Source organism: Punica granatum, chromosome 1, assembly GCF_007655135.1.
Source record: "Punica granatum isolate Tunisia-2019 chromosome 1, ASM765513v2, whole genome shotgun sequence".
Classification (NCBI taxonomy): Eukaryota; Viridiplantae; Streptophyta; class Magnoliopsida; order Myrtales; family Lythraceae; genus Punica; species Punica granatum.
The window spans coordinates 52,244,699-52,265,551 of record NC_045127.1 but is presented as its reverse complement, the minus strand read 5'-3'; the positions used below and the strand labels follow the sequence as shown (position 1 = coordinate 52,265,551).

The following is a 20,853-nucleotide window of genomic DNA, read 5'->3' as shown; positions in this document are numbered from 1 at the left end:
GCTTCAGGGCAGCAAAAGGCCAAAGCAACAGATACTTTGCATGACGTTCTGTCAAACTCCGAGAGTGAATTTTATTTATTATATGAATTGATTAATGATATTGAGGGGGGAAAAAAAGCATCAAATGCTCTGCATATGTAAGCTGAAAAAAGAAGGATATATAGCAAAAAACAAGACCCTAAAGTTAAGGGTTTGGTCTGCCATATGGATATTGAAAAATAAAAAGAAGGGAGGAAAGGCCAATATAAGATTGGCCCTTATGCCTTTCAGTCTCTCTTTTCCTTTAGCAGAAGGAAGGAATTAATTAGCTTAGATCCATAGGTCATAGTGAAGAAACTAGCATCGGTCGGAATTTGCTACTATATAAGTAGGAGGGAATTAGTCGATTCAAACGATAATGGCCGGGTTTGGCCATTTACTCAATATCTAGGGTATGAATTATAATGGAAGACTGACATACGAGCGCGTCCAATTTCATATGGTAAATTGTCAAGATTCCGGTTACCTCTTTAAGTTAGCATTGTCCATAAATGTAAGTCAATGGATAGGATCGAGAACCAAAGATACAGGCAAATACACTTGGCTAAGTCAATCTCCTGGAAGCAAAAAGCTGTTCACAAGACATCTTTATAATTATGTCGAGCGACTTGTTAAGATTTACATAATTTTATTAGTTGTTCATCTGTCAGCAAAATCTGGCAAAGCTCATCAATTTCAGTGCCCCCATAAGAGAAGATCATGTCCCCCCCTTTCAGGCACAAATTAATCTCCCTACTCACCTTGTTTATTCCACATCCCACACATATACATACAACACGCATTAATGAAATGAGGAATAAAACATATTCGTTAATCTCAGTTTTTAACATGTAATATCTCTTGAATATTCAATTGCCATTATCGAAAATCTAAAAATATTGTCGGTAATTTCGGTTACGAGATAATTCCTCATCCTTTGTAAAGAATTTTTTAATAATATGACCATGTGCCTATGCAAAAAAAAAAAAAAAAACTCAGGGAAAAAAGATGGTTAGATTACTTAATAGCATTTATACATTCGATTTGTCAAGTAATTCGAAATCCTGTTTGCGCGAACTATCATATTTTGATGTAACGGTGCGAAAATTGAACGGTTTAAGCAGTGTCAAGTATGCCGAGGTTATGTGCATTTAATTGATAAAAGATCATAAAATCTAGATAAGAAATTAATGTCAGAGAATTTTTCAACCAAAAAAAGAAAAGAAAAAGAAAAATCAGAGAATTAAAAACTTAGGCATATGACTGTCATCAACACTTCAAGCCATGTGGAATTGAACAACTCAACTCTCTTTTGATGATTACCTTTATTATTAGAACAAATAACGTCGACAAATATATTAGCTTTTTTCCCTGCCTTTTGGCTGATTAAAATATACAATGAGTTTGCTAATTGTAAATTTATAAAGACATGATGATAACATACTAAACACTGGGAAACAGGTTTTTTACCCTACAGCAGATATATATATATATATATATATATATATGTGTGCGCGCGCTTTTCTAATTTCTCGTTTTATCATTGAGCAGGAAAGAAAGAAGAGAAAGTTATGATGAAAAGAGCTTTGGGATATTGAATGCAGTGGACATGGCTCATTCACATAGATTTAATGAATTATTGATCATAGAATATTATTGTCGTCGGACTTAAAATCGAACTAAAATGAGAAGGATCTACCTACTTTCCGATCAAGACTCTCTCCTTTATAATGAGTGTAAGACATAGACTGAGAAGAATTTTCAGCCAACTATATGCAACTAAGAAACTAATTATGGTCGATGAGAATCCAATGACCGATGATCATTCTTCTTTTAGTCGAGTTAATCACATGACCAGAGCGAAATTTACGCGTTATTGTAATCTCCCATAGATGGGCCAGTGATCTTTTGGGCTGGTAGGGCCCAGCCCAGAAATGGACTAATTGAGTCTATGGCATATTGGATAGTTCAATGGGCGGGCTGCCTGACACAATCCAGCCCGAGTTTTAGTTGAGCATATGCCCTGTACTTGACCGGCCCAGTTGGCTGAGGCTCTTTGATCCGGCCCATCAGTCACTGGACCGGGCCCGAGGTAAACTATCCGTGAATAATGATCGAGGATAACTAGAGGTGTGCAGGTCAAGATACCATTTTTTTTTCACGATATCCGGATCCTATTCTATAAGGGACAAGTTCCAAAATTTGGGAACCGAACCATATCATGTTGAGTCATGGAACTGGAACCTACCCGGAACGTGTATTATATCACAGGTTCCAAGTATCCCGTCGGAACATGTAAATTTTTTGTCTCGTAAAATAAAATCGAAAATGTCTTATTCATAATCAGTAATCATGCAAAATAGAATATCAATATAGATTTAGATTTTTTTAAAAAAATTAGTGATTATATTTTTTAAATATATAAATATCCAAATATAACTATATATATACATATGATGAGGAAAATTATTATACGAGTCCGAGTATTAGTTTGGTTCTGATTTTGGATACCCTATATGCAAGAATCGAAACTAGAACCGGTTTTCACCGGTGCTGTATTTCAATACGAGCTATCCGGACCCCTACCATAACGGGTAGATTCTGATCGATTTTGGATATATCCGGTATCCATGCATACCTCCAAGGATAACTATACAAAACTACAGTAGAACACCAGGGCCACGCGTTTCGTCGAATTGACAGTATTTGACTTCAGCTTTTACTTCCATATGTCAATTTATGTGATTTTCATAAGTTAATAATGTCATTGTAAACGGTCTAATGGAATTGATTCCCAATAAAACCGAGGCTATATTCGTTAGCGCCAATAGTAAGGATCACACCCCTCATTAATTTAATGGATATGATAATCTTCTGATTAGGACATAATCCTCCTATTCATATGCCGAGTTATTATGATTAAAAGTAATAAGTAAATTATCGTATAGCATTTTCCTTTGTTTATTTATTATTATGCCCAACGAATCATTTATTCATCGAGTTTCCCGCAATGAGTTTTCTAATCGAATTAATTCAAGTTTGATTAAAATGCTTTGTTTGGTTTTAGAGTTTATTTTTAACTCTACTCCACTTAACTCTACTTATTTTCAATTCAACAATACAATTATTATTTTTTCACTTTTCTTCAATTTTTTAACCATCTCTTAACTATTCGTTATCTTTCCACAATTCAACAATATAATTATTATTTTATCTTAATTATTAATTACTTTTTTCGCACTTTTTTTCTCATAATTTAACAATACAAATTACCATCATTACAATCTAATTAAATATATATATATATACAAAATTATAATAGAGTTGAGTTCAACTCTAATCCCAAATAAGGGGGCTTTTCGTCTTCGTTTTTTCATTTTCCGGCATAAAAGATAAGGGTGATAAACGTGATGGAATTGGAATCATTTTCAATCACGCCCGTGATTGGACGCATCGGACGGTCCAGGAGGCCCTACACGGGGGCCGCTAAGCTTTGATCGCCCCCATCGAATCTCAGCCCGGGGGTCAACCGCTTCGTTAACCTGCAGCGGAAAAGTAACGGAAGGGGCAGTTAGGTAAATTCACATGACCGGGCATGAAGAAAGGTCGAAGCTGTGTACTCACGCGCACACACACCCTCCCTCGTAAGGCGCCCAATGTCTCCTCCATTTTTTAATTGATTAATCATTTATTTATTATAAAAGGAAAAAAATAAATAATTAAAAGAAAAATCGGAAGGACAAATACCGAACGAAACGCAGCAACCGGGGAAAAAAAAAAAACCCCCACTCATTTGCAGAGAGAGAGAGAGAGAGAAAGAGAGAGAGAGAGAGAGAGAGGGAGGGGGGGAGAGAGCAATTCCTTCCTCTTCTTCACAGTTGTTTCTTCCCTCTTCTTCAACCTCCTCTCAGGTAATTCTGCCCCTCGCCACTGTAATTCGAAGCTTTGCGTGCCGGAATTGGATCGTGTCTGCCGACCCTTTTGGGCAAACTTTGTTTCTTGGCGGTTTGTTCGGTGCTCAGATTCGGCTGATTGGGAGATTGGTTTCTGCACCTTCTCTCCCTTTCTTTGCATCATCTAAAATTGGGTTTTGATTCTTTATTTGTTTAATGGGAGTTAGGGGTTCGGTCGGGTTGGTCTTCGTTTTGAGCTGTGGTGAATTGCTTTATCTTGAATTTATCGAATTCTGGCTGTCTGCGCGTTCGAATGCTTGCTTACAGATCGGGGAAGCTGGAAATTTAGGCGATTGATGCAGTTTGATTGTGAAAATTTGAGGATGGATTTCTGCATCTGTGTTTGAGTAGAGCTGAAGCAAGAAACGAAGAGCTTATATTATCCTGAGCTGTGTTTGTGTGTGATTTGGTGTTTCGATTGCCTGGTCAGTTAGGAGATAAGGTTTACTTTGTATTGCTCATCTGTTAGATATTTGGATTTGATTCAGTTGCTGAAACCGGGGCCTCGTGGATTTGGAAACAGATGGTAAGGGGAGGGAAGGGTGGTTCCAAGAGAGATTTTAAGAAAAGGGCCAAGGGGGACAAGAGTTCGGATGATTCAGATGAAGATTACGTAGTTTCTGATGAACAGAGCGATGCATCTGAGGATGCCTTGGAGGATTTAGCTGGGTCCGAGTCTGAGTATGGTCTAGTTGAGAGTCTACATAATGAGGTCTTGAATGACGACGATGGTGTTAATGATGATGACTATGTGGAGGAGTTGGATGAGGAGTGTAAGGAGGAAAGAGGAGGAGATGAACTAGAGGATGAGGTAGTTAAATCAGAAATGAAATGGGGTTCATCTGGTCAGAGGAAATCTGGGGGTAAAACTTCGAGAAAGCGGAATAGAGTTACTTTAGAAGAGGAAGAAGGTGATGATGTTGAAGATTGTGAAGCCAATGATGAAGACTACGAGGTTAAGGAGGAAGGAGGAGGAGATGAACTAGAGGATGAGGTAGTTAAATCAGAAATGAAATGGGGTTCATCTGGTCAAAGGAAATCCGGGGGTAAAACTTCGAGAAAGCGGAATAGAGTTACTTTAGAAGAGGAAGATGACGATGATGAGGATTATGAAGCCAATGATGACGACGACGAGGATGATGAGGAATTTACACCTGATGAAGATGATTGCTTGGATGATGAAGAGGATTCTGCGGTGAAAATGAGGAACAGGAGTAAATTGGAGGCGTATAAGAAGTTGGGTAGACGGGGCACTCGAAGAAAGGTTGCTAAAAGTGGTCGAAAACGGAGAAAGAAGTTGGCAGCTCCGAAGAGTCTCTCGAGAAAGAAGGGAAGGAATATCAAGCGAACAAGGAAGAAGGCCAGATATGAAGATGACGATGAGGATGATGCTGGTTTTTCAGAGGAGAACATGGTTATGAGAGAAAGGGGGAGAAAAACTATGGGAAGAAGCAAGAGGAGGTATATGGTGAGATCGGATTCAGATTTCGTGAGTTCCGGGTCATCTGATTTCGAGTACACTATATCTGAGGAAGAGAGAGAGCAGGTGAGAGAAGCCAGTGAATTTTGTAGGAATCTGAATGTAACACCTGGACGATGGAGTTCATCCTCCTCTGAGCGGTGTGTAAAAGGTGGATACTTGCGACTGAGGGCAGCTCCATCCAGGAAAACAGAAGAGGATGTTGATTTGCCACAGCAAAGAAAGTCTCCTACCCTAAAGGGTAAACAAAAAGTAGAGGAAGTGAATATAAAGCAAGTTTGTGGAATTTGTCTCTCTGAAGAGGATAAGAGAAGGATCCGAGGAACGCTAAACTGTTGCAGCCATTATTTTTGTTTCACTTGCATCATGGAATGGTCAAAAGTGGAATCCCGCTGTCCATTATGCAAGCAGAGGTTCAATACCATCAGTAAACCAGCTAGATCAGCTGCAGGGGTTGATCTAAGGGAAGCGGTGATACAAGTGCCAGAGCGTGATCAGGTAAATAATGACTTCTCCTTTACCCTTTAGGATATAAAATATAAATATACGGAAGGCACGGACTCCGCGAACGTCCCGCGCCCCCTTTACTAATAAGGGAAAGAAAGTCTCAACCACAACCACATTCCTTTTGCGTGCGGATGTATAAATATGAATATATATATATATATATATATACCTATTGCTTCTGGGGTTCCTGTTAAGGAGTGCTTACTTGCAAAGCATACTCTTCTTCTTCGTCTTCTCCTTATTATTATTTTTAGATACATAAATTCGAATTTTTGGAAAGTCTGTTGTTCGTGATGCATATTTTGTGTTTTGGATAAGAACTAGTGCTTGTTTTTAAGAAACAGCGGGAATAGTAAGTCTGCAAAAGCTGATGTCTATTTAGAGAATGATGTATTCTTAACGCAGTAGAGCTTTTGACAAGTGCTTTGAAGGGCCCTCCATAGTACTGCTTATATATGCTCTTTTAGTCTCTCATCTGAATGGTTTTAAGTTACGGAATTCTGTTGACATTTTGTATGATAACATCAACAGGTCTACCAACCCTCAGAGGAAGAAATAAGGGGTTATCTTGACCCTTACGAGAATGTCATATGCACAGAATGCCACCAAGGTGGGGACGATGGTCTTATGCTTCTTTGTGATCTCTGTGATTCTCCAGCTCACACTTATTGTGTGGGTCTTGGGAGAGAGGTCCCTGAAGGGAACTGGTATTGTGAGGGATGCAGACCCGGGGCTCTTGGGTCCTCAAGTTCTTACCCTCAAGATCCTAATTTGTCTGACCAGAGGATGGGCATAAATGGTGGTGATGGCTTGGACCTTAATGTGACCCCTTCTCCTCTGCCCTTTACTCAAGGACTTGGAGGTCTGGCATCTCCAAGATTTAACGGTGTAATCAATCAAGCAGCTTCATTTGGAGCTGGTGCTGCTACTGTATCAGGAAGGCGATGGATACAACGCCACATACAGCAGATATTAACTGGTCATAGAATGAATACTCTCTCTCCAAGAACAGACGGGATATCTGCTGTTCATGTGGGCCCTGATCCACTATATTCCCGCATTGATCATTCTAGGCCAAGTCCAATTCCCAATTTGAGGACCCCTGAAATGAGGGCATCACTTGAGAGCATCTTCGGGGAGAGATTACAAGAAACTTCGTCGCCTTCCTTGAGAAGCAGGGAGTGTTTTCATTCTAGACAGATTACTTCGAGAAGGCAAGGAGTTGAGGAGCTGACTGTTATGCCTCCAAGTAATACCTCTAGAGCGCTTACCTTCAACGAGCTTGGAGGGATGAATAATGTGGCACTGGCTCATGAGCAGCTTCCTCAGTCAACCAGCAGCATATCAACTTTGGCTCCTGAGTTTACTGCCTCTCCTCATGCGGTAAGGGAGGAAAGCCACTTTGATAGAGCGAAGGAGCAAGTGCAATCAATGGTTAAAAACCATTTGAAGAGCATCTCCAAAGATGTTTTAGGTATGCAAATGTGAAGTCCATTTTCTTCTTTAACTTGATGCCATCACTGTTTCAGAACTTGAAAAGCTAGGGTATAGGTTCTTTACAAGGTCTTGTTGTTGCACTGTACTTTCTTCGAACTTCTAGCTATGTTGAGCATGGCATGGCTACGGGTACTTGAAAGGGTCTTACGTTAGTAGCTCATTTGAATTTCATGGTTGTGATGCTAAAAATGCGATGTCTGATCTCAGGTCATGATGATTTCAAGGACATAGCGAGGAGTTCCACACATACAATTCTGGCGGCTTGTGGGCTCGACCACCGTAAAACCGAGGTCCATGCTGGCCCTCTACCACCACCATTGGCTTGTTCGCATTCCGAACTGGTATCGAGTGGACAGTCGAGTCTGATAAAAGGCCTTTGCTCGGCATGTTTCGATATTTATGTCAGGGATGTGGTGGAGAGCGTGATGAACACGAGATCGCGGCCCTGGTTACGTTTAGGTCTCTAGCAGAAGATTGATATTTTGATAGTTGGGGGTTGCAGCTTTCTGCAGCCCTTCCCCTTTCGTTAGGAAATTTTAGACAAGAATTAGAAAAAAATTGTCACTTTGGCTTCACTGTTCATAGAGGTCTTTGACCTTATTAGACCTCAAAAGACCCATTCTGTTCAGTAAAAATTGATCATTTTTTTCTCAAACATTATTCTCCTCTTTATAACATTAGCTAATCTTCCCTTTTCCATTCTGGTAAGCTACTCTTTTTCCGTCTTTTCCGTCAAGATCACAAGGTGTTTCCCGTCAAGATCACAAGGTGTTTCCCGATAAGATCACAAGATGATCTCAATCTATTTAACCAAATTGATGGATGAGTTACCCATACACTTGTTGCCATGAATCAGGACAGCCATCTTTTTCTTCCCTTCAGCAAATAGAGCACTGGCCCTAGGAGAGGATCACATTTTTCAGATAGTGATTTTCGTTTTTAATCCTTAAACATAGTATATCTATTAATTATGATTCATGACCTGACAGGACCCAGGGAAGGAACTCTGTTCAGGTTCTACCAGTTCATACATACAATAAGAGTACATCCATTCACTCCTACAGACCTTATTTCTCAGCTTTCTATTTTAAAAAATACATCGGCATATTTTGCCCTAACAAGCCGCGCGTAGTAGATTCCATGGCTCTTTACCTTAGTGAGATCCACCACTGATGCAACCACTTCGAGCTCTCTTCATAAACCGTCATTGAGGATTGTCGAGAACAACAGTTCTCCAACGAACTTGCACCGCTTTGCCCTCTCTTCCTGGTCCTTGACAGATAAAGGGGGTGTCTGTACTTTCCTGTAACCAGAGAATGAACAATATATTACTCTAAATCCAAATGCACAAAGAGAACCAAGATCAACAAGACAACAATACGAACTTTGAAACAAATATCAACTTATGAATAGCAAGCACTCCTTTCACGTAATGCAATCAGAAATGAAACAAAATTTTCTTAAATATATAGAGAGGAAGCCTCTTCTAACTATAAGATTTACAAGCAAAATAGTAAAAGATGAAACGAATCCAGAGATCCAGCAGAATGAATTACATTCACGTAGCAGCAGAACCAGTTAGATGCTATACCAAAAGTCAACAATAGCAACACCATGGACGATCCGAGTATTTCTTTCATAAAAGTGCTTCCTTGCTTCCATGAACTGAACAGGTTTCTTGGAATTTACAATTAGTACAAATTCTATTGCCAGAATCGCTTAGCCTAGTTTAGTTCACAATGTACCTATTTGTCGATTGAGCTATCACACCACGTCTATCAACATCTATACTCTTGGAGCCCAAAGTGAAAACAATACACATGAGATAAAATCATTTTCTTGACTGTACATAAGACTATCAATATAAGGTGAAGTTTTTTACAAGAACTTTATACGGAGGCAAGTGAAGGAGTTAAAGAAAGCATCATACCGTTCAGGCACATTTTCATCCAAGCTTTTCTTTTTAGTGCTAGTTTCAGTTGAAAGGTTTGTCTGAACACTGGCAAAATCATCACCCACGGGCAGTATAAATGACGATAAAAGCGGATCAGCTGCTGCGTTAGATGAAGAAACCGTACATGACGATCCTCCAAGAAGGGACTGCAGGGTTCCATCACGCAGTTCTCTTTTCAAGAAAGAGAGTGCAGAATGGGATCCACTTTTTCTTGACTTCCTTTTACGCTGCATGTAACCTCTCATTAAGGAAATCAAAGTGCGAGAAGAATCATAATGGTCTATACCTCTCTCTCCGCTTTTTGTTGGGCTAAAACATAACATGCCCTTAATGCAGCCAAGACAATGTTCAAAAATGCTTTGAAACTTCAAGAATGGCAGATATATGGTGTATTACAAACAGAGAATTTTTATTATAAATTAGAGTAGTATGTGATGAGAATTTTGATCAACCTGCCAATACAATGTTGGATACTGGACAATAAAGAAATCCAGTTTCAGCCAATGATCGAGTAATCTAGTTGATGCAATAATCAACAATACATGGCTTGTGCATTTTCAAATTTGCTAGCGACTATAAAGTGAAAATATTGAAAAATATAACAAGTATCACATTTTAGCAATTAAGTCATGTAACAGCTTGAACTGCAAAGAAGAGAAAAACATATCTGAAATAGATAAATAAAGTAACGTGCAGACTGAATATGATAAATAACATAACTCCTTTCAAAGGATATCTTGAAAATATTTCCATGTTGTAGGGTTATATGTGCAACCATATCAACTCCTGCTCTCATTGCACAAACAGGACACACCTGCAATAGAGAGCCAAAGTAATGAGAGACGTGGTCCTAAGAACAGATTGTGATCTACTTAACAATTCATCCCCCAACAAACAATATTCTTGGTAAGTAACTGAGGAAAGTCTGTGCTTGACTAACAGCGTAGTGTGAAATGAAGACTTGGTAAATTTGGAAACTCCAAGACCCCTCCAACCTCAAAATCATGACAAGAAATCTAGTAATATACATGACGCATAATAATTATAAAATGTAGTTGTGACAATTTTTAAGTGCACAATACCCCATTCCTTGCTTCCACTGGATGCTCATCGTCTAAGTGAATACACAAGCCAACGATGTCAAAATACTCTGAACAAAATGGGCATGGAAACTCCTCCCTAATATCATCATCTCCATCAATTTCCTCGAACCCCATAAACATATCTGCAAGGACCATATTTACAACTTCGTCAGAACCAGTAAAAAAGGAGAACACTTACGGGTTTCAGAGTCGAGGGATAGATGAACCATCCTCAGGAATTGGGCCGAAACATAAAATACTGCATCTTACTGCGTAAAGACAATCACGATATGCGGTCATCTTTCTTCGCATAATCTTGAATTCATTTATAAGGGTAACAATTGAAGGATATAATCTTGCTTATATTCTCATTGCTATGTTGGTTCCCAAGAACCAAACATGACGACTGAACATATAACAACAAACTTGCTTCAATCATCTTTAACATAAAGATGTTTCCTTCAAACTGTATCTATTTCCGGAATCAAAACACTACCAGAAATCTCGCCGTAAACTACAAAAATAAACAATTCCCATTTTTTTTATTGCACATGTAGAACTCGTCTAATATTACATCAAAAGGCAGATAAGAACTCGTTCACTGAGCTCACTCAAAACACAAAAAGCAGGGAAATTACAAAATTGAGCTGACCTGATCGCGTTTGAAGGGAAGATTGATATCTCCTCGAGGCCGACGAGAGACGAGCACTCCATGAATCAGCATCCATAGCTCACCCAGCCCCAAAATCGAAATTCAGCTCAATAAGGACCGATTTTTGCTGCAATCACGAGCTAGATTCGGAATCGATCTCACTGGGCTTCGATCGTGGGACAGTAAAATTCGATTAATCCTTGAAATGACCGAGAAAATCGGGGAGCTGGGGGTTGGCCCTGGGAGTGAGAGAAAGGGAAGAGAGAGCAAAGATGAACCCCGCAGGTGAATTTCGCCGAGAAAGAGAAGTGTGCTTAGCGGCTAGCTAGCAATTATATACCAAGAAACTTCACACTTTACCCCCTATACTTTTTTATTGTTTCAATATTTCCCCAAATCTTACTTTCTTGGCTTTTTAATCCACTAGTAGTATATAAAGTAAGGTTTGGAATTAAATTCAAATTCCCCTTAAGTTTCCACTTTATCCTTTTTATCTTTTTTTTTTTTTGTTTCTGGTAGGAAACAGATCGAGGCCGATGAAAGAAAAAGAAAGTGCAAAGTACTTGGAAAATTTAGGAGGACAGTATTGATATTCCGGTCACATTGTCCATATGAGCATACTAATGTCAACTGCGGAGATGCATGGTGCATAATGTTATAATTGCAGCTGCTCAGCTCCCAAATTCGCGAATGGCGATGCACGTTTCGTATTTCGACAAGGGATGAAATCATGAACCTAACGGTTCCTACCATTTATGTATTCTCGCATAGCAATAATGAATTATCGAGTTAAGTTTCTCTCGTTTTATCATTTGGTCGCGATCTTGGCTTGTCGACATAATCTCTGTTGGGCAAATGGGGAAACCATGTCCACATGTGGTGAACTGAGAGAAAGAGAAAACTTCGGGGGGCAAACTAGAATTAATACAATTGGTAAAGTCATGATTCCACATTTCCACTGAGCGGAAGGGAGCTTCGCCGGCACGTGATTGCAGGTCACCGTCACGTGACTTCCTCTTTCCTCCTTCCTCCCTCCCTCCCTCTCCGTCCAGACCAGAGAAGACATTTCTCCTCCGTTCTCTCGATCCACCAAACACCTACAAAAACCTCTTCAAATCTCCGTTCCTCCGCCGGATCTGTGAGCTCGGACGTGGTATCGATTCCAATTGTCATCGGAACCTGAAGTCGGATTCGTGAGATTCTCCTCCTCTCTAATGGCGACGAGGAACCGGACTCAGATATTCCGGAAACACAGGGATGCCTTGAAGAGCGTGAGGGCACCCTCGAGCTCGTCCGCTTCCACTTCCGGGAGAAGCGGCGGCCCGGTGATCGAGATGGTGAGCTCCTCGCTGTTGCATCCCAATCAGTCTTACGCTCCTCTCAGTACCGAAGATCCTGGCAGCTCCAGGTAATCTGCTCGCTCTGGTTCTGTCATTGCGTCTCCTCTGGCCTGATGTGGAGGTTGATCCATGGCCATAGCGACTAGGATTGGATTGCTAGGATTACTTTCGTCTGATTTTGGTCGTAAGTTAAGAATTTGCATTGGTTTTTCGCATATGGGTGCAACAATGAGCTGTCTGTTACTTGAGATTAGAGAGCAGAATTACTTTACTTTGTTGCTCTGGAGAACCCGATTCAGATATACGTACTTCATATGATAAAAAATGTTCCCGTTTTTGCACATTGATCTATAAAGTTTGCTGGATTCGATCCATGTTGTTATTGGCAACTTCTTCCATTGGCAGATAGAGCAGGATTAGATTAGAGTGTGCTAGTTATCTTTTCGAATCTAGCTTTCTTAGTGAAGTTGGCAGCTTCATGATATTATGAGACATTTTAAAGTACATTAGAGTCTTTGACGATGTAACTGTCCTTTCAAGCCATAATCAATGCATGTGAATTGGATCATCTCCGTGAGCAAGTTCCCCCTGTCCAAACCTCCATTTAGTAACTTCAATCTTTAAACATATGAGAAAGGCAGAGCAGCCTTTTACTGGGAGTGGCTCAGATAAGGCTGTGGGATCCTTTATGTTTTTCATGGTCAATCATTATAATTTTGGACTTGCATCAACTGAAATGTAATAGCAGGTGGTAGGGACTTGAATAAGCTGAAATAGGGTCCTTTGATTTGTCGTGGCGCTGGAAGTGGATGGTTCATGTGCCTTGGTACTGAGCGAGTTTGTTCCCTTGCTGCAGTAATGGTGCAGTTACAGTGGGTCTACCTCCAGCTTGGGTTGACATTTCAGAAGACATAGCAGCAAATGTGCAGCGTGCTCGGGTAAAAATGGCTGAGCTAACAAAAGCTCATGCCAAAGCCTTGATGCCTTCTTTCGGAGATGGTAAAGAAGATCAACGGTTGATCGAGGGTCTTTCCCAAGAAATAACCGATCTTTTGAGAAAATCAGAGAAGAAATTAATGAGACTTTCTGCAGCTGGGCCCTCTGAGGATTCCAATGTTAGAAAGAATGTGCAGGTAACATATGATTTCTTGTGGCAGGACTCTATTACTCATTTTTGTCAATTCCTTCATGATACTGCATATATCTACGATATGTAGGTCTTGTGAAATATTCACATATTTTTAAATAAAATGAAGGTACATTGCTGTTTATTGCTGAGTTTTGCATGTTCTTGGTGCAGAGATCCCTGGCAACTGACCTCCAGAGCCTTTCCATGGAGCTCCGCAAAAAACAGTCTACTTACTTGAAACGCCTCAGACAGCAAAAGGAGGTGGGAAAGCATTTGCTTTATGGATATGTCAGTTAAATTATTCGCTACTGATCCAACAAACAATAGTTCTGGGATGATGCTTTGCATATTATACTATACTGAACTGAGAAAGTTTAAAAGACCGTCTTTAATAGCATATCTGTCTGCTCTGCTTTTCTTCTAACTTACTGCCTTCCTATGTATAGGGTCAAGATGGAGATGATTTGGAGATGAACTTAGGTGGAAGTAGATCACAGACGGAAGATGATGATTTCGGTGACATTGTATGCATCTTCTGTTGTGTCAGACTCGTTGCTTCTAGATATTATTTACTGAACGGCCCGATTCTTTTGTAGTCAATCCCCTCATTGTAATGAAGCTTACATGGCTTAGTGGCATGTAATAATGAGCTCCTTAGTGGCATCTTAAAAATTACTGACCAATTATGAACTAATTTTACTCTGTAAATTGAATGTTCAGGGTTTTAGTGAACATCAGATGGCCAAGTTGAGGAAGAGTGAGGCATTGACGGCAGAAAGAGAGAGAGAAATCCAGCAGGCTAGTGAAAGCTTCTCGTCAATTTCATTTCTCCAGTTGAGCATAATCCTGCATCTGTCCTAAACTTCTGTTTTTCCCTCTCTTGGTGTAGGTGGTCCAGTCTGTTAACGAGCTTGCTCAGATAATGAAGGACTTGTCCGTTCTAGTGATAGACCAGGTTATAAGCCGTTTTCTTGCTGCAATATATTACTGTGTGTTTTCCGCTCTTGGCATCATCCTAGTAAATGCTGTTTTATCGTCCAAACAGGGTACAATTGTTGATAGGATAGACTACAACATTCAGAACGTTGCCACTACAGTAGAGGAGGGGCTGAAACAGCTCCAGAAGGTTCTCTCTCTCTCTCTCTCTCTCTCTCTCTCAAAATACTGATCTCAACCTTTGTTAAGTTGACTGAATTGAGCACGAAACATGCAGGCGGAGAGGACCCAGAAGCAAGGAGGAATGGTTATGTGTGCCACAGTACTCGTGATCATGTGCCTTATCATGTTGGTCCTCCTTGTAATTAAGGAGATATTGTTTTGATGAAATAAGCCGTATATACCGGGATCTTCATTCTTGTTCTTATTACTGGGAAGAAAGAGATGAGGTTGTGGGACTGCAAGGGTTTCGAACCCGAAATTGCTGTGTAGTTCAGTAACCTGTATACTGAGTTCATTTAAATTTTTCTAGTTGATTCTTTCCTACTCCGCTGGGAGCTTTGTAATTCCTGTCTTTTCAAAACACAACTCTGTGGAGAACAGACTTCCCCCCACTTTTTGTTATGTTCATAATCGATAATCAACATGATATAAACATACTTTCTTGATCTAGTAAAAACAAGTCCATTTGAGTATCATTTGCTGCCAACTTGATTTATTTCAATTCATATGGCCCGTCTTTGCTTACACAAGAAAAAAAGAACGAGTTGCTCTTGATGGATGTTCGCCATCGAATGTCGAATACTTACAAGCAGAAGGGTGCTCATGGAGTCGTAAAATAACCATGGCAGTGTTTCTATTGATAAATATCGATTGAACAATTACGACAAACAATAAAGCCCTTGGTGGGATCATACATAAATGATTAACTGGTAATGTCCTTTTTCTTGACTTGTATTAGTCACCAATGACAACAACGGAGGGTCAGTATCTGGCCTGAGGATGAACTGTGTCAGCCGCAGACTAGCTTGAATCCTTCTTCTTCTTATTAGTATTTAACTCCGTGGGTGCAAAAGAAATCTCGAGAATGTTTGAGACAGACATCTTCAAGTCGAAAGTCAATCTCTGGAAAATAATTGACAGCAAGTTCACATCGGCCATGGCCCTGTGAGCTGAACCAACCGATTCAATCTTGTAGTACTCACGGAGGGCTTGCAAAGAAACTTTCTGTCCTGTCAACAAGATTGAAATGCATCAAATCCATCTACTCATCTAAGGGTGCTCAAACACATACACTTGCTTAAGTACGCATAAAGAGAGAGAGACCTTTAGCTTTCACCACTTGCCGAGAGAGAGGAAGCGTGTCCATGAAATGCCAATCGGTTGGAATCACATAATTACACCGATTGAACTCCTCTTTCAGAAAAGGCACATCGAAAACGCGAGCATTATGGGCAACAAACAAAACTATCCCCTCAGGTTTCTGGCGACTTCGAACATACTTCAACAGGATGGGTATCAGGTCTTCCATCCTGCATTAGATCATAACATCACGTTACGCAAAGGCTGATACATTTCAAGATCTTTCATTACCGAATGGAATGAAATCAGGCTAACATGACTTCCTCTGCTAGGAAAGAGATAGAAAGGATCTAAATTTGGCTCACTTATCCTAAAAAGAGTCAAATAGGGGAAGACCGCAAATCTGCTTTCTACTGGGATGTATTCAATCGGAATATCCGTTCACCAACTGTGCCATCATCTGTCAGTTTTTTAATAACCTCAAGAAGATTATCAATTTCACTCATATTGAAACTCCTCTAACTGCAATGATTCGTGAGAATAAGCAATCGCAGCCATTACAAGTGGTCGAATAAAAGCTCCTGGGTCAAGATAAGCATCAAGTCCTACCAACGCAAGCCTGGTACCGCTTTGCCTTCAAAAGGAAATGCATAAGCTACAGGCAGTTCTCAGCTTATGCATTTCCCAAGGAAGTCAAAATAATGAGATCTAAACTAAGTTAATGAGCACATGCAGTCATCGAGAAATTGGAAAAGTGCCTTTCTTTTCAATCCATTTCATACAAAAGCCAAACAGAATGTGAGATTAGTAGCCAACAAGTGTACAGGATACCTGGGAACATCGGGTCTGTTCACCATACGAGATGTAATGCCATGGACATGATGATTTGCGACAAACTTTTGAGGATTCACCAATGTCTGGAAAGTGCTATTTTCACCACCGCTGAGATCTCGAAGTGCAATTTCAATGATCCGATCATTCTCTCTGCTGAACCCAGTAGTCTCGATATCAAAGACAACTATGGTTACAAGGCTCACCAAGCCTTTGTTCTCAGCGATGTTTTGTTGAATATCACAATATTCAATCTTGCGCAACTCAGTGACCCTGGCCACGTTTACATTTACAGCAGCAGTTGCAGAAACCGTTTCTTCCAAAATCTCATTCCTGATATTACTGGATTTATTGCTATCAGCAGTTTTGCTCCTCCCTTCCGCTTTTGTGGAAGCTGGCCTACGTATCCATCTTCTTCTGTATCCGCCTTCAAGCCCATATGTTTTGGAACCAACTACTCTGAAATTAGAATTGTTCCTGGAGCTCGAACTCAGACTGTGGAAACCTCCTCGCCAAAACCCTGCAAATCTAGGAACTCCGCTTCTTGAAAATTGCAGAATAGAAAAGCACATTGTGACAGTTCTCATCTGAGCTTGGGAACTAAAAGTGCCGATCAAGTTCCCACAGGTGATGAATACCCCAGGAAATATTCGAGCATTCCCTAATCTGCAAATCATGAGATAGGCCAAATCAGGTCAAATACAACTCGTTAAGGAGATAAATCAGGGTGACCGGTGCAGACCGTAAAGTACATAGAATGAAACTGAACAGGAGAAGCTTCTGTTGCAAAGTACTATTGATGGAAATAAAGGGGAAGACATAACAAACATCGAACCAAATGCAAGCGCCACGTCATTCGAGATCAAATGCAAGTCATTCAAAGAACCCATGTATCGGCTGCATCTTCAAAGATATGGCCGAGATGGCTCAAGAGCATGGACCCCATTCCTCGAACACTACACAGAAACGTAGTTCCACAAAAATTTCAAAATTTGCCTCTTAATCCATTCGAGCACACCCAAAAAGTCTCTTACCGCCCACTCGTTCCCCGAAGCCAATACAATCAACATGTCGAATTTGAAAGTAGAAAAGCTGCAAACTTTCTTCGGTATTACATCTCTAATATACCACCGGAAGAGAACTTACAAGCCCCGGGATCAATAAGGCAGGCGCGAGTGCTCCATTTCCAAGGATTTTCACACCAATGAACAGAGGAAACTGACGAGATTTCAGCTTGCACGACTGATGAAGATCAAAGTATCGAAAATTTAAGCATGAAAGAGTTCTAGCGGGAAGGATAACAACATGCCCAGTTTGTCATCTTCGATTTCCCTTCGACTTTCCCCCACCAACCAAACAGGAAGGAAGAGCAAAGCTCACACGGAACAGAAAAGAATATACCCAACTACAATTTCAGACAGTTCGTGAGAGCGAGAGAGAGAGAGAGAGAGAGAGAGAGAGAGAGACGTGCCTTATTACGATGAAAGAGATGAGAAACTGCCCGCATTCTAATCAAAAGAGGAAATGGCCATTAGCGGAAGGAAGTTCATAAATGGCAGCAACCGAGAATTCTTCTCTTTGAAAAGAAGATTCAGTTGATAGAGAGAGAGAGAGAGAGAGAGAGTGGAGATGGGGGAGGAGGAGAAGTCTCATCGGATCGAATTGAGGCCGGCCTTCCTCGTTTGTCGGATCAAAGTGGACTGCCCCGATCCATAATTCTCGGGCCCAACTTCCCCGGCCTACGCTTCCCATTTTTCAATATATATATTTATATATTTATATAAAATTAATAGCTCTATATCAACCCGTTCAAACAGTTCGACACTTGTTCTTATAAATAATTTATCAAATTCAAGTCTTATAAATGGAAAAAATTTACGGTATGAAAGTTTCATCCCTTAGCAAATTGCCCGATTCGAATTAAATTAACCGGGGCTCTATTTTGTTTAATACATCACTGAAGCAGGTTGGTTTGTGTTGCAAAATGCTTGGTTTGATTGCTGGAAACATAAGGGAAGAAATTAAAAAGAAAATCAGTTGATAACCTCACAGTGTGGATAATTCTTTTTGTAGATTTTAATAAATAATTAACACGAATGACAAACGAATGAATATAGATATAGAAAAATGACAACTATACCGACAGGCCTTTTTCGTTTCCTCGCTGGGCCTGGGCTGAATTTAGGCCCATATTAAAGCTCAGCCCATTTAAAATAGGAACGGAATTCACGCTAAAGCAGGCACTGAATCACTTGGGCTGGGCTAGGAATTTTCTCATTTCACCTATTAAAAAAAGGAATTTTATTATTTTTTCCGGTAGAGGAATTTTCTCATTTCTATCATTAATTCTATGTGTGTATTTTCCCTCCAAGTTGAGCTTATACTGATCCTGATTAAAAATTTAATAATATAAAAAATTTAAGCACAAAAATTAAGATATATAAAAGGAAATTTCTTCATTAATCTATATACATACATACATATATATATATATATAAAGTTTCATCCCATGCAATAAATTTGGTTAGAGAGGTAAATGTTTGTTGCTATAGGGTTAGAAAGGTCAATATCTATGAAATAAATGGTGTTAGAAAGGTCAATATCTATTAAATAAATAGGGTTAGAAAGGTCAATATCTATGAAATAAATGATGTTAGAAAGGTCAATATCTATTAAATAAATAGGGTTAGAAAGGTAAATATTTATTGAAATAGGGTTAGAAATGTCAATATCTAAATAATATCTACTTCTATATCCAATTTAGATTAAATTTAGTTTAAAAATAACAAAATTAAAAAAGAAAATTTACTTGGAATTAATTTATGTATGTACTTTTTCTCATTTTTGAAAATTTTATATGTAAAAAACTAATTTTCAATTGAGAGTTTAATTGAACAATATATAAACGAACGAAAACGTATATGTACAAAGTTAAATATATTATTAGAATATTGCAATAAAAATCTCCTGCCATTTGAAATTTACGTTGAAAAATTTTATTATAGCAAATAGAATTTATATTGTATATAGGAAATTAACTATGTTATGTGCATAAAATTACAATATAAGTATATATACTTTGGAGTTTGGATGCTACATAATTTATAGAAACTACTTTATTCAAAATGAAACTATAATTAAATTTGAAAACATTAAAATTCTCTATTGAAAAAAAAATAGTATAATCATATCTAAGCAAAAAATTCAACAAATCTCAGTAGAAAAATTACTCGTGCAATGGACAGGTGAAACAAGACGAAGGTTAGAAAGGTAAACATCCAAATATTATAGGTTTCACACGATAAACATATAAATAACATATAATAAATAATAATTTTAAATATTATTAATTAGGATTTATAAATTACGAGACTAAATTAGTAAATGCATATAAATTTAGAATTTATATATAAAAAAAAGCTCAGTAATTTGAATATGCATGTGTAAATATATTTGAACATGTAATAATATCCTCGAAACTTAGGCATACATATGATCACTATATATAAATATTAAATTAGTGATGGCATATAAATTAAGAATTTATAAATAATAATGTTAATAATTTGAATATATATATATATATGTATAAATATATTTGATATGAGATATTTTAATTTTAATATATTTTCGAAACTTATGCCTAAATATGATAATTATATACAAATATATATTTGGACATGAAATATTTTAATTTTATTATATCTTCGAAGCTTATGAATAAATGTAATAATTACAAAATTATCCTCAAAACTTACAGTTACTAATTTTCAATCGAATTATAAAAATGATAATTTTGAAAAAGTTACACGACTACTTTCCTTCTATTTCTCTAATATAATAGTAATATATATGAATTTATCATAATTGCTAAAGATATAACTATTAGATATTATATACTCTAGAAAAATATATATTTTTCATGAATTATTTTAAATTTAACTAAAATATTAAGTTTGAATTATGTAAATACAAATATATTTATCGTAAAAGTTCCGTGCGACGCACGAGTGATAAAACCTAGCATATATATAGAGTTATATCACGCCCTATTAAATAGGGGTAGAATCGTAAATGTATAATAAATTGATATGTTATATAGAAATTGAATAATATTAATTAGGGTTAATAGCCCAAAAAAACACGACATTTACACTTTTTTTCTAATTATA

The 20,853-nt window shown here is 38.5% G+C and overlaps 4 protein-coding genes across 13 annotated transcripts; 2 read left to right on the top strand and 2 right to left on the bottom strand.

Moving 5' to 3' along the window:
• The first annotated feature begins 3,773 nt into the window (after positions 1–3,773).
• Positions 3,774–8,141, top strand: LOC116208048. Of its 4 annotated transcripts, none has more exons than XM_031542402.1 (4): positions 3,774–3,929; positions 4,460–5,949; positions 6,490–7,432; positions 7,663–8,141. In XM_031542402.1, the coding sequence occupies exons 2-4, from the start codon at positions 4,495–4,497 to the stop codon at positions 7,920–7,922; spliced, it is 2,658 nt and encodes an 885-aa protein (XP_031398262.1). In that variant the 5' UTR covers positions 3,774–3,929; positions 4,460–4,494; the 3' UTR covers positions 7,923–8,141. The 4 variants fall into 4 exon arrangements, with proteins under 4 accessions (XP_031398262.1, XP_031398856.1, XP_031399560.1 ...); XM_031542996.1 differs by having other exon boundaries at positions 3,782–3,929; positions 4,495–5,949; XM_031543700.1 differs by having other exon boundaries at positions 3,795–4,765; positions 4,949–5,949.
• Positions 8,142–8,391: 250 nt separating this feature from the next.
• LOC116210524 (protein DEHYDRATION-INDUCED 19 homolog 3-like) lies at positions 8,392–11,458 on the bottom strand. 2 transcript variants are annotated; one of them, XM_031544810.1, is made up of 6 exons: positions 11,144–11,458; positions 10,719–10,760; positions 10,492–10,634; positions 10,146–10,223; positions 9,386–9,642; positions 8,392–8,758 (listed from the first exon to the last, which is right to left on the bottom strand). In XM_031544810.1, exons 1-6 carry the CDS (start codon positions 11,217–11,219, stop codon positions 8,650–8,652), a joined length of 705 nt encoding a protein of 234 aa, XP_031400670.1. In that variant the 5' UTR covers positions 11,220–11,458; the 3' UTR covers positions 8,392–8,649. The 2 variants fall into 2 exon arrangements, with proteins under 2 accessions (XP_031400670.1, XP_031401435.1); XM_031545575.1 differs by lacking the exon at positions 10,719–10,760 and having other exon boundaries at positions 11,144–11,457.
• A 712-nt stretch (positions 11,459–12,170) lies between these two features.
• On the top strand, positions 12,171–15,227 carry LOC116188439 (syntaxin-41). Of its 2 annotated transcripts, XM_031517817.1 has the most exons (8): positions 12,175–12,551; positions 13,340–13,616; positions 13,784–13,873; positions 14,059–14,136; positions 14,333–14,410; positions 14,502–14,567; positions 14,658–14,738; positions 14,826–15,227. In XM_031517817.1, exons 1-8 carry the CDS (start codon positions 12,358–12,360, stop codon positions 14,931–14,933), a joined length of 972 nt encoding a protein of 323 aa, XP_031373677.1. In that variant the 5' UTR covers positions 12,175–12,357; the 3' UTR covers positions 14,934–15,227. The 2 variants fall into 2 exon arrangements, with proteins under 2 accessions (XP_031373671.1, XP_031373677.1); XM_031517811.1 differs by having other exon boundaries at positions 12,171–12,551; positions 14,502–14,738.
• A 19-nt stretch (positions 15,228–15,246) lies between these two features.
• On the bottom strand, positions 15,247–18,305 carry LOC116188416 (exonuclease DPD1, chloroplastic/mitochondrial). 5 transcript variants are annotated; one of them, XM_031517797.1, is made up of 5 exons: positions 17,828–18,125; positions 17,510–17,637; positions 16,682–17,347; positions 15,875–16,080; positions 15,247–15,775 (listed from the first exon to the last, which is right to left on the bottom strand). In XM_031517797.1, the coding sequence occupies exons 2-5, from the start codon at positions 17,569–17,571 to the stop codon at positions 15,750–15,752; spliced, it is 960 nt and encodes a 319-aa protein (XP_031373657.1). In that variant the 5' UTR covers positions 17,572–17,637; positions 17,828–18,125; the 3' UTR covers positions 15,247–15,749. The 5 variants fall into 5 exon arrangements, with proteins under 5 accessions (XP_031373657.1, XP_031373625.1, XP_031373633.1 ...); XM_031517765.1 differs by having other exon boundaries at positions 15,247–15,780; positions 17,828–18,122; XM_031517773.1 differs by lacking the exons at positions 17,510–17,637; positions 17,828–18,125 and adding an exon at positions 18,153–18,305 and having other exon boundaries at positions 15,247–15,780.
• Between the last annotated feature and the right edge of the window lie 2,548 nt (positions 18,306–20,853).

Bases quoted from the DNA above. Each gene is read 5' to 3' on its own strand.
- LOC116208048 (XM_031542402.1), top strand. From the start codon at position 4,495: ATGGTAAGGGGAGGGAAGGGTGGTTCCAAGAGAGATTTTAAGAAAAGG. The intron at 5,950-6,489 runs GTAAATAATGAC...TAACATCAACAG, and splicing joins AAGTGCCAGAGCGTGATCAG to GTCTACCAACCCTCAGAGGA. The intron at 7,433-7,662 runs GTATGCAAATGT...GTCTGATCTCAG, and splicing joins CATCTCCAAAGATGTTTTAG to GTCATGATGATTTCAAGGAC.
- LOC116210524 (XM_031544810.1), bottom strand. From the start codon at position 11,219: ATGGATGCTGATTCATGGAGTGCTCGTCTCTCGTCGGCCTCGAGGAGA. The intron at 10,635-10,718 runs GTTCATCTATCC...TGGTCCTTGCAG, and splicing joins CGGCCCAATTCCTGAGGATG to ATATGTTTATGGGGTTCGAG. The intron at 9,643-10,145 runs ATATCCTTTGAA...ATGAGAGGTTAC, and splicing joins AACATGGAAATATTTTCAAG to ATGCAGCGTAAAAGGAAGTC.
- LOC116188439 (XM_031517811.1), top strand. From the start codon at position 12,358: ATGGCGACGAGGAACCGGACTCAGATATTCCGGAAACACAGGGATGCC. The intron at 13,874-14,058 runs GTGGGAAAGCAT...TCCTATGTATAG, and splicing joins GCCTCAGACAGCAAAAGGAG to GGTCAAGATGGAGATGATTT. The intron at 14,137-14,332 runs GTATGCATCTTC...TTGAATGTTCAG, and splicing joins ATGATGATTTCGGTGACATT to GGTTTTAGTGAACATCAGAT.
- LOC116188416 (XM_031517765.1), bottom strand. From the start codon at position 17,571: ATGGGTTCTTTGAATGACTTGCATTTGATCTCGAATGACGTGGCGCTT. The intron at 16,081-16,681 runs GTATCCTGTACA...GATCTAATGCAG, and splicing joins AACAGACCCGATGTTCCCAG to GATGGAAGACCTGATACCCA. The intron at 15,781-15,874 runs GTCTCTCTCTCT...TCTTGTTGACAG, and splicing joins GCAAGTGGTGAAAGCTAAAG to GACAGAAAGTTTCTTTGCAA.